The 12,380-nt window shown below is 38.4% G+C and overlaps 1 protein-coding gene across 1 annotated transcript in view; it reads left to right on the top strand.

Annotated features, from left to right (window-relative positions):
- Agl (amylo-alpha-1, 6-glucosidase, 4-alpha-glucanotransferase) overlaps nucleotides 1-12,380 on the top strand; it is a 55,427-nt gene that overhangs the window by 28,500 nt on the left and 14,547 nt on the right. The window contains 7 exon segments of the mRNA XM_057793239.1: nucleotides 217-347; nucleotides 4,728-4,864; nucleotides 5,103-5,236; nucleotides 5,995-6,170; nucleotides 8,837-8,939; nucleotides 10,268-10,493; nucleotides 10,851-10,962. Of these exon segments, the coding sequence (XP_057649222.1) occupies nucleotides 217-347; nucleotides 4,728-4,864; nucleotides 5,103-5,236; nucleotides 5,995-6,170; nucleotides 8,837-8,939; nucleotides 10,268-10,493; nucleotides 10,851-10,962 (1,019 nt within the window).

Here is a 12,380-nt window from a genome sequence, read left to right as displayed (position 1 = left end):
GTATTCAAATACCTAAAGAGGCCCTTCTTATTCAAGTCACCACATTATTCCTAGTTGGTTTTGGTCAGAATGTTTTATTATATCAGCAGAATAGGAACTAGAATGATGTATTTCTAAGACATTTAATATTTATAGTACAGATTTTCTTTTGTTTTTATTTTATAGTAAATGAAATATCAGTATATTTATTAATCTCCTTTATTTTCTAATTCTTAGTATTGCCTCTAAATTGACTTTGGCTGAGCTAAATCAGGTACTTTACCGATGTGAATCAGAAGAACAAGAAGATGGTGGAGGTTGTTATGACATACCAAACTGGTCATCCCTTAAGTATGCAGGTCTTCAAGGTAGGCATAAGGATAAATCTATGTTGTTTTTCTGTAGTGGTCGCCTTTATAGAAGTAAGAGTATACACCTAGAATATCAACACCTAACTCTTGACTCCTGGTTGATTGACCACTAGTAAGTAGCATAACATTTCTGAACTCCAATTTCTGGCTCAATAAAATATGAATAATATAACCAGTCGTGTTGTAATACATGTTTTAATTTTTAGATTAAAATTTTTTTAAATATTTATTTATTATGTATACAATATTCTGTCTGTGTGTTTGTCTGCACGCCAGAAGAGGGCACCAGACCCCATTACAGATGGTTGTGAGCCACCTTGTGGTTGCTGGGAATTGAACTCAGGACCTTTGGAAGAGCAGGAAATGCTATTAACCTCTGAGCCATCTCTCCAGCCCCCTTTAGATTAAAATTTTATATTTAATTTTTAAATTAGTTTAAGAGTTTGAGTGTTTTTCTTGTGTATATGTATGTATACATGTGCCTGCAAAAGGCAGAAGAAGGTATTAGATCCCCTAGAAGTGAATTTTTGTCATGTGGATGCTGGGAACTGAACCCAGATCTTCTGCAAGAGCATCAAGTAGTCTTTACCACTGAGCCGTCTCTAGTGCATGGTTGTAGTTTTAGTACTTGAGAGGCAGAGTGGGTAGATCTCTGTGAATTCATTGCCTGCTTGGTCTACATAGTGAGTCCCAGGCCAGCCAGAGCTATACAGTGAAACCCTGTCTCAAACAAAACAAAACAAAAAGTGTTAATAATTGCCAAGCATGGTGGAACAAGACTGTAATCCCAACTACTCAGAAGACTGAAATAGGATGGTTGAGAATTTGAGGCCACCTGGACAATAAGGAGAACCTTGTTTCAAGAGACGAAAAAAAACTATAAATAATGATGTCATTCATATGAAATACTAAAAATAGAACGTGACAAAGTATTCGGTCGGCAAACTAAAACTGCTAGTTCTGTCTTGCTTAAGGACAATTATGTCTCTTAAATACTAATCTCAATAAATATGTCTTGTCTTGGTTTATTGTGTAACTAGAAACGATATCCTTGACACTGAGTTTTAGACATGTTGTGCTGCTTTAGGAAAGTCACGTGAGACTATGTTGTAAATAAAACATTTAATTGGAAAGGTTTTCCTGCATCTTTGGTTCTTCCTATATAGTTAAAATATCTAGAGTGCTTATGGAACTACCAGATGAGCCTGATACAGAAGTGAGAGAGAATTTAACTTAGAACCCATATATGAGAGAAAGCATGTAATATTCTGTGTGAGTCTAACTTATTTCACCTAATATGATGCTTTCTGGTTCCATCTATTTTTCTTCAAATGTCATTCTGTACAGCTGAACAAAGTTCCATTGTCTGTGTCTACTGCTTTTCATATCCTGGCTCCTATGCATAGTGCTCCAGTGCATGTAGATATACCATCTCTGTGGCGTGCTGACTTAAGGTTCCTTCCAGTATGAACCCAGGGGTAGCGTGTATCCGGATATCCAGATCATACGGTAGTTTTGGCTTTAGTGTTTTGAGGAGGCTCCACACTGATACTCATATTAACTGTCTATCTGTTTACAGTCCCATTGATAATAGTAAGTGAAGCATTCCCTCCCCCCACATGCTTGCCCACGTTTGTTGTTTAGATTCTATTTAAATTGATTTTATTGTTATTATTGTGTAAGTATGAGTATGGGCACAAGCATGCCTTTTACTACCTAGTTCATTTCCTTGACCCTGTTGACTGTTTTTATGATGACAGCCATTCTGACTGAAATGAGATGGAATTTCAGTGTAATTTTAATTTGCATTTCCATCATGGCTAAGTCTGAGCTTTCTTTAAAGACCACCTTATGGGCCCAGGCAATGGTTAAGAGCCTGGCTGTGCTTCCAGTAGATCTGAATTCAGTCCCAGCACCTACATGGTAGCTTACAGCTATAACTCCAGTCCCAGGATTGGATGCCACCTTCTGGCCTCCACACACTCAGCATATATACAGCGTACATATTTGCATTCAGGAAAATAGTCAGACACATAGTATAAAAATAAATAAAGTCCAAAATATTTTTAAGACCACCTCATTTCTTATGTCTTTTATAAAGCCCTTCTTCATTTTTATTTTTGGAAAGAGGGTCTCATGTAGCCCAGGCTGGCCTCAAAGACACTATTTTCTTAAGGATAACCTTAAATGCCTGAGCCTACCTCTAGTCTTAAATACTGGGATTACATGCATTTATTACCGCACCCAGCATCATAAAGACTTTCTTAGTTATTGCTTAGCATAGTTATATCTCTGTCCTCAGGCTGACACATATTTATTTATTGTATTTCTTATTTTTTCTTTGGAAAATATTATCTTATATTATCTTATAAAAAGTTAGTATTTTTTGTGTATGTGAGTATATTCACTGTGGTTTAGAAACAATTTCCAGCAGGTGCATCTCTGTGAATTCAAGGCTAGCCAGGTGTGCTTGGTGAGTTTCAGGACAAAGCTGCACAATCAGACCTTGTCTTGGAAAAAAAGATAAAACAAACAAACAAACAAGAAATCAGACTTTAAAACCAGACTCCCGTACAGTGACCGGCTGTGTAACCTTGCAGTAGAGAAACTCCATCGTTTAGTTTTATCACCATAATCGTGTACAGTAAGGGTCGTGATTAGGATTAAAGCAGCTCCTATTCATTCAAAGTAAAGCACTCGGGAATCATTTGCCAGGGCTGGAGAGATGGCTCAGGTGAAGAACATTTACTGCTGTTTCTCTGGAGGATCTGTGTGCAGCATCCAGTCCTTAGCACCCAGAGGTGGCTCATGGTTACCTCTAACTCCAGTTTCAGGTGACCTATGCCCTCTTCTGGCTTCCATGGGCACTACAAACACACAGAGAAGCACACATACACATAAATAAAAGTAGATTTATATGTATGTATGTTACCAGTTTAAGCTAAAAAAGCTTTCCCTGTCCTTTTTCTGGTTCTTTGCTAATTCTCGTCTATGTCTCATGAAGTGACTCAGCTCATTTTTTTTTTTTAAATAAAATGCCCTTATCTGATTTACTTTACTTTATCTCAGTCATTTTTTTTCCTGTCATAAGCTAACAGTTTGGGCAGCCCAGGGCATTTTCCTAGCAGACTGCTAATGACGGCCATGAGTTTAATCAGATTTAGCCACTGTCTTGCCCCTTTTCTGCCTTGACAAGATTCCATTCCCCGGTGCTTATAGTATTCCGTGCTCTGTTATTTTGGAATCTAGGAATCTTGTTTTTGGTTCTGCTCCAGATTCTCAACAGCCAGTCAGTTATTTGTGGATTCTTGTGTTCACTTTGACATAATATGTCCTTTTGATCTCCGTAGTTAACCACCTATTCCAAGACAGAATGCTTTCTATAAACCAGCCAGACAGTTTTCTGTCCTCTCGTTACCTCCTGAATAAGCCATTGCATCCCACTGGTTTCTGTCAGCTCTGTTTTCTCAGTTTTTATTATCATTCCATAACTCAGCAGCAGAAAATGCTGAGCAATGATTCTCTTCCCTGGAAGTACTGGGACAAGGACAGGGTCTATAATACAGTATTTGTACTGCCGTATTTTTGAAAGTTACATTTCCCAAGGAGAACTACAAACTCCTTGAGTGAAAAAAATCCTACGTCTTAAATTTATTGTTTTTAATTTTTCAAAACATAACCACACATATTGTAAAATTCAATAAATTCTAACCAAGTGAACTTAGTTGAAATGAAGCCAGTGAAGCCAAGTACTGCTTTCAGTAAATGAAAGTATAATCATTCCGTAGCAAAGTTACAGAGTCTGCTGTGAGTGTGCATAGGGATGCCAAGACTCAGCAGAGAAATCTTCCTAGTAATCATTACACGTCAATAGCTCACGTGCTGATTTTGTTTAGTTGTAAGTACTTCCTGTTTCGTTTCAGAAGCTGCTTCTGAAGCTCTTTCATTGTCATCCTCCATTGGTGGTCTTGCTTCCTCTTAAACCAGTTTTGTGATTTCTGTAGTTCTTTCCTAAATATTAATCTATTGCTTGCTAACACAGAAATACCCAGGCTTATTCATTTGATGCTCTAGGGTAGAGCAATCATGTCCACTGCTTTTGAATGTTATATTATTGAATATAAAGAGATAAGTGCTATCCTCGAAGCCCGGAAGCTCTTTGTTGTTCTTGCAGCAGTAGACCCCTTCAGTAGCCTTTGTGTTTTAGTTAAAGTAGAGACCTTCATACTTATCTCCAGCCGTGTCACGTGCCATTGTGGACGTGGCCGTTATGTCTGCCTGTGTCTGTGTTCACCCCAGATCATCAGAGACTGGCCACAAGTAAGCGATGGGAACATTTTGACTTTGCCAACAGTGTAATAATGTCTGAATTTTCAGGATTAATGTCCGTGTTGGCAGAAATAAGACCAAAGAATGACTTGGGGCATCCATTCTGTGAAAATTTGAGGTCTGGAGATTGGATGATTGACTATGTTAGTGGCCGGCTTATTTCACGATCAGGACATATTGCTGAAGTAAGTAGAATGATATTCTAGTCCAAACAAGTGAGGGACCATTAAGAATTATATATACCCTGTTACAGATAATATTACGTTTCCTTGAACCAGTTTCCTTTCTTGATCCTCTTTCAGTTTTAAAGAGTGGTCATCAATAGGTTACTGGCTGGCAAAGTTGCATGTGTAGATTCAGCTCTTAAAATATACCTAGCCTGTAAACACAACTAATTAACCTTTAACATTATTTCTCTAACAGGTTGGTAAATGGTTGCAGGCTATGTTCTTCTACCTGAAGCAGATCCCACGATACCTTATCCCCTGTTACTTTGATGCTATATTAATTGGCGCATACACCACTCTGCTGGATGTAGCATGGAAGCAGATGTCAAGGTATCTCCAACAAAGCTTGAGTAAACAGGCGTATTTCTGTGGAAACTATACAGAGAGAGTCATTTTGTACTTGATTTTAAAAGACCAAAAGCTAAGGAGCTGTCATATCACAGACTCAGAGCTGAGAAATTTTTTAGCTGGACTGTAAGTGTGTTAGCATCCTTCAGTCCAGAACATGCAAAACCAAATGTGGAGTCTGGGTGGGGTTTGTTTTGTTTTGAGACAGGGTCTCATGTATTGAAGACTTGAAACACACTGTGGAGGCAAGGATGATCTTACGCTTCTGATCCTCCAGCCTCCGCTCTCAAATGCTGGGATTGTGGGTCTGCGTCCAGTGTATAAGGCACTGAGGATCAAAATCAGGGCTTCATGCACACAAGATAAGCACCCTACACACAAACACATACACCGTGGACACAAACATGGTAATACAGTTTTAAAAATTGGTGGGGATGTTTGGGTGTCTAGCTCAGAAGAGCATCATTTGCCTCCAAGCTTAAGGCCTTGGGTCTAGTCCCCAACTGCGGGTGGGAGGATAGGAGTGGATTTTATATCTGGTCTACAGAGCCTGTAAGAGATGATATGTAAAAAACAAAATTATATTATGAGTTCATTAACTTGTTAAATGATATACATAAAAGTATTTTTACCATTTTACACATTTCTATAGACGAATCAGTGGGCAAAAGGATGTGTAATAAGATTGCTAGAAAGATAGTGTTTCTGAGATGACCTCTCCGCTTACTGCTTGCTCGCAGCTTTGTCCAGAATGGTTCGACCTTTGTGAAGCACCTTTCACTGGGTTCCGTCCAGATGTGCGGAGTGGGGAAGTGCCCTTGTCTGCCTCTTCTTTCTCCCTCGCTCCTGGATGTGCCCTACAGGTTAAATGAGATCACAAGGGAGAAGGAGCAGTGCTGTGTCTCCTTGGCTGCAGGTAAGGACGTGAGGCAGCTAAATGGTAAAAGCCCGTAGTGCTCAACAAGGAGAAGGCATGGGAAAATGGTTTTCATGCCACCATTTAGTAAATTGCTCACTTAATAGCTGCTTGCTCACAGTAACTAACTAGTAAGAACTCACATGTGTTTTTGTAGTGGTTGAGTAATGCAGTTAATCTGTTAAATTCCAGTTCTTGTCATTTTAAATATCTTTAATTAAGTACTGTTTCTGTGTGTTTCTTTCCTAATTCTTAAAAGTAAACCAACATTATAGTTACAAAACACGTTAAATGATTTTTTTAAATTGCATCTTCCTTGTTTGTCAAGTACTTTTAGCCATATCTACTAACACAGTCTCCTGCAACTTGGTTTAAAACATCCACGGAAGTAAGGTGCGCCCAAAGGAAGGCTCTTCTTGTAATAAACTTCCAGTGTGTTTTAAAAAGTATTAGGTAGATGAGGCCCACTGCTTCTTGGGGTTTTGATAAAGTGAAGTGTAAAGTTTACAGCTTTTGAAATTAAACTGAAATATATAAAATATAGCAAACTAGTAATATCTACATGATTCCCTTAGCTAAGTTTAAACTTTTATTGTCATTGGCTCAGGCATTTCATTGGCTCAGACTTTGTGGTATCCAGCATTACTGTCTCCTTCACATGATCATAAAATTTTAAAACCCTATTTTAGGGCTAAAGGGTAGAGTAGTACCCAGTAAGTCCAAGGCCCTAATAAGTTCAGTTCCTCAGCATCACACAAAATATTTTTTAATTAAAAAGAGGAATAAAATGAAGAGTCAATTTTAATTTTCTAATTGTGCTTCAGACTTTCATTTGATTGATGGTTCTGGAAGCTGTCATTCCCTGAGTCCAAGCAGATGCTCAGGAGATTGAACTGGAAGAGGGAAAAACACACTGATGGGGAAAACTCCAGATCTAAAACCCAGTTTTTAAAAGCCTATTACATAAAATAATAACCTCAACCTTTTTGATTGTGCACTGCTACTATTAAATATCCCCAGAATTTATGCATTTACTTACAAATCATGTAGTGATAAAACTTATAACGCTTATATGTAGTCTGTATAACATAAATACAGATCCTAGTATTCTGATATTTTAAGGGACTATTTTGCCCAATTTATAAAAAAAAAAAAAGTAAAATGATATGCAGATTTGCCAGTAGGTTTTGGTGGCATTGATTTTACAATGGGAACGCCTCTTTTTATAATAGTATTGCAGGAAAAATGGAATTAACATTTATGGTAATTGACAACATAGAAATAACCCCCCAAATACTTGATCTGTAAGTTGTATACTCACAGAGGACAAAAAAGTAGCAAACGCTTCACCGTATAAGTGCTAAGGTTTTCCAGTTTTTCACTTTTTGTAGTTCTTGTTGATACAGGGTTTTACTGTATAGCCCAGACTATCCTCAAACTGTGGCTACGCCTGTCTGCCCTCCTGAGGTTGTGGATTAGACGCTTGCACCATGATGCCCTGCTCACTGTTAACTTTAAACATCAGTAGACTGCCGGTATTTTAAGACGTGCTAATCCAGACTCACTCTTGAGTTTGCACACATTGCATGTAAGATGTTTAGTTACGTCACAGGAAGTCTGTTGTGCTGATGTCTTAGCTTCTGACATTATAAGTGACAGAATTGCAACTCTCCATTTAATTTTTAGTGTATTTGAAGGCATTTTGTACATCATTTTGGAGACAACCTAAAACGTATGTCTAATGGTGCCTTTAATTTTGTTTTATCTTAATTGAAATATTCAAATTAGTAATATGTAAGGTCCTTGATTCTATCTTAAGTAATTGTTTATATGAAAGCATAAGATTAAAATTATTTATTTATGTATAATTATTATATATACCTTATATATCATATACTATATATGATGTATTAGCTATATTTATATAGTATATGGTATGTGTTATATGTTATATAGCTATATATAGCTATATAACTGCTATATATTATATATAACTATCATATAACCATATGCTGTATATATTATGTGTATAACTATATATAGTCATATAGCATATATGCTATATATCTAGTTATATATAGCTATATACATATATATTGTGTGAGATAAGTATAGCACTATCAATCTGTTATAAAATAATGTGAAATTTGGTGATAAACTTTCACTATAAATAAATTAATAAACATTTAATTAAATACATTGAACTAATAAATTTTATATTTAGATTTATTTATTGCCCTTAGAATCAGGGCAGAATCTTTTAAAGTATGTGTTTAATTATACTGTCATTTTATATGTTAAATATTTGATCTCTAATTTTAAGCTTTTAATTTAAAAGACAAATTAAAATCTGTTCAGCTAACAACCCCCCTCTCCTTCTGGTTCTCAGGGCTTGGATGTAACTAAATTGTAGAACTCTTGTTGAACACCGCCTTTAATCTCCTTTGGGTCACAGGTGCCCTTTAGACTCTGATATGACCATAAAACCTCATCCCATAACGCTGACGTTAAGTGCAGACATATATTTCACTGTAGAGGATTTTGGAAGGTTCATGGGCTCCTTCTAATTTGCTCTTTTCTGTAAACCTAAAGTGTGTGTGTTGATGGAGTTCATGGGATCAAACATAATGCTCTGATTGACACATCACTCTGTTGTCTTTCGCCAGGCTTGCCCCACTTCTCATCTGGTCTCTTCCGCTGCTGGGGGAGGGATACTTTCATTGCACTCCGGGGGATGCTGCTGGTCACTGGACGCTACTTAGAAGCTCGGTAAGAGCCTCTGCAAACCGCATGTAGTTTGCAGCTCCATGTTCCCCCTTACCCATCTACTGTCAACATTTGAAAAGTATGTTTTCCTTAGGTGTTTTTTTTTATTATTATTATTTTGAGTGCGTTTATATTTGTGTAATCACAGGCATGCCATGGTGCACATGTGGAGTTCAGAAGACAGCTTGCTGGAGTTTTTCTCTCCTTCCTCCATGTGGGTTCCAGAAACCCAATTCAGTGTTAGGCTTGGCACCTTTACCCACTGAGCTATCTATCTCACAGGCTCCAGATTTGAAAGTCCTACTTCATATTCTTGTTTAATAAGTTTAGTGAATTTTAAAGGGAAAAATAACTTTGAGGTCACTAGATTCCATGATAGGTCAGATCTTCTTCCGTATTTGTGAATTTATCTAAAAAAAAAATTAGAACCATTTTCTCTCTTCATAAAAAAGTATTGTTATCTGGATATGGTGGCACACACCTTTAATACCAGCACAAGGGAGGCAGAGGCAGGTAGATCTCTTTTGAGTTTAAAGCCAGCTTAGTAGTATTCATAGAAAGTTTCAGGTCAGCCAGAAATACTTAATGAGATGCTGTCTCAAAACAAACAAACAATAAATTGGGAAGCTAGCAAGCTGGCTTAGTGGGGCAAAGTGCTTGATGTGTAAAGGTGCTGGCCATGCAAGCTTGGTGACCTGACTTCAATTCCTGGAACCCACATAAAGGTAAATAAATGACTTCACAAAGTTGTTCTCAGACCTCAGCACATATTCTGCAGCACAAATACACAAATACACACACAAATATGCACACATACTAATAATAATCATCATCATACTTTTAAAAATTGGGGGAACTGGAGAGATGGTTCAGTACCTAAGAGGATCCATGTTTGATTCTTAGAAACACATGGCAGCTTACAACCATCTGTAACTCTGTTTTTAGGGGATCTGTCACCTCTGGCCTCAGCTAGCATTGCACCAGGAAGGCTGACATACATGCAAGCAAAATACCATACACATAAATTAATAAAATTTCTGTAAATTTAATTTGGAGGGCTGTTTGCTTACCTATTAGATCCCCTAAGTAAATGGCTTAGGAGTTAGGTATAAAGAATCAGAATTCAGCAAAACACAGTGGCAAAGGCCTTTGCCTGTGACATGGAGAACTTCTGATGCTAGGAACTGGGAACTGACTCCAAAGATGACTAGAGAGAAAAGCTGCTCTGGGAGCTTGGGCATCCCCCAGACCCCTGAAAAAGTGACTGTTGTTTCCCTTCAATTTTATAAGTGTTTTCATCTCAAATGATCCATTTATTTCTGTTGTTTTAGGAATATTATTTTAGCATTTGCTGGTACCCTGAGGCACGGCCTCATTCCTAACCTCCTGGGTGAAGGAACTTACGCCAGGTACAACTGTCGGGATGCCGTATGGTGGTGGCTGCAGTGTATTCAGGACTATTGTAAGATGGTTCCAAATGGTCTAGACATCCTCAAATGTCCAGTTTCTAGAATGTATCCCACGGACGATTCTGCACCTTTGCCTGCTGGTACACTGGTAAAGAGCATTTCTTAAAATAATTTTTAATGAAATGTGATTTTATTTGTAAAATATTAATGTAAAATATTAAGAGTCCAAGGCATGAGAATTCAGATATCAAGAAAAGTTGAATATGAATCTTTATATAGTGTTGACACTGTGAGAGGTCACAGAGGTAAGACTTGCTCCCTGGTTAAACACAGACAGCCTGGGAGCACAGGAGCTGCTGCTTTCCCAGCCCCACCTGCTCCTTACTTTCTCCTCAAGGGGAGTATTTATCTAGTAATGCATATATATTACTAGAGTTGAGGGACTTAGGGGAAAATAAGAGTAGAATCCATTTCTAACAGGATGCATTCTTGCTGTCTCCAACAGGATCAGCCATTGTATGAAGTAATACAGGAAGCTATGCAAAGGCACATGCAGGGCCTTCAGTTCCGAGAGAGGAACGCCGGCCCCCAGATAGATCGAAACATGAAGGACGAGGGTATGTAATTCACTCCATAGTTAAGACTTAACAGTGCTATTTCTGATCTCTCCAAGCTAAAAAAAATCAAAGTTTATATCTTTTGTCAGCCAATTTTCAAGATAACATTGGCTTTTATAATTTATTTTATGTACGTGTGTGTGAGTTTTTTACCTGCAAGTGTATGTGCCATGTACATGCCTGCTGCCTGCAGAGGTCAGAAGAGAGCATCAGAGGCCCTGGAACTGGAGGTAGGGATGGTAGGGAACCACTGGCCATGGAATCCGGGTCCTCCACAAGAGCAACAAGTATTCATAACTGTTGAGCCATCTCTCCAGCTCCTGGTGTTGCAGTTTATAATCACAATGTTAGTATAATTTTTTCTGCCAGGTATGCACATGCCTGTCATCCAGCACAGGAGGTAGAGGCTTGACTGTCATGAGTTCAAGGCTATCCTGGGCTCCATAGTGAAACCTTGTCTCAAAAATGTAAACAGGAAGCCCAGCATGGTGACGCATGCACACACGTCTATAGTCTCAGCCCAAGGCAGAGGTACAGAGTGAGTTCCAGATCAGCCAGGGCTATAGAGAGAAACCCCCTTGCAAAGCAAAATAAATAAATAATCAAACAGAAGAAGGAAGAAAAAAATTATAGTTCTGTGAATTGTTATATGCCAGCCATTATAATGATGTCTTTACCAATGTTATTCCTACTTAACTCCTGAAAACATTAGTAATGAATTACATTGGACTTGAGAGATGGTTCAGCAGTTAAAATGCATGGAGAACAAGTGAAAGAACTGGAGTTCAGATCTCTAGACCCTATGTAAAAGCCAGGTGAGCCTGATAATTCCAGCCTCCGAAGGCAGAGGCGCGGTGTCTCTGAACAAGTAAGGCAGCTCCAGAGACCATCTCACACTGGGGAGCTCAAGTCTGATTGAGAGACCGTGACTGTACAAAGGTAGAAGAGGAAGCACACACTTGCACATGTGTGTGTGCACTAGTATACACGGGGACACATGCATGCACTGTACAAGTGTGGGCCTGCACACGCTTGCGCATGTGTGTGTGCACTAGTATACACGGGGACACATGCATGCACTGTACAGATAGAAATACCTGAATTAATTTTTTTTAAGTAAAAGAATATGTTACTCTTAATTTTTACAAAATGAGAGGACTGGAAAGTTGGCTTCCCAGAGCTGCTGGGTGGCAAAAGAAGGATGTCACCCATGGTTGTCTCTGTGTAGACCAGGCTGACCCCAGCACCTCTACAGTGCTGTGTTTGTATATCAACTTAAAGTAGTTACACTCTCTTAACTCATTTGCCCTAAGGCCAGCCAGTACAAGGCTGATTATCTCATTTACCCTCAACCCTACTCACTTTGGGAATGGTTTTGATGATTTTGGTGTATATTTACTTTAGTCTTCTAAGTATGT

Source organism: Chionomys nivalis, chromosome 18 (assembly GCF_950005125.1).
Source record: "Chionomys nivalis chromosome 18, mChiNiv1.1, whole genome shotgun sequence".
NCBI lineage: Eukaryota > Metazoa > Chordata > Mammalia > Rodentia > Cricetidae > Chionomys > Chionomys nivalis.
Note: the sequence above shows the minus strand (reverse complement) of the source record. Positions and strands in the feature narration are given on the sequence as shown.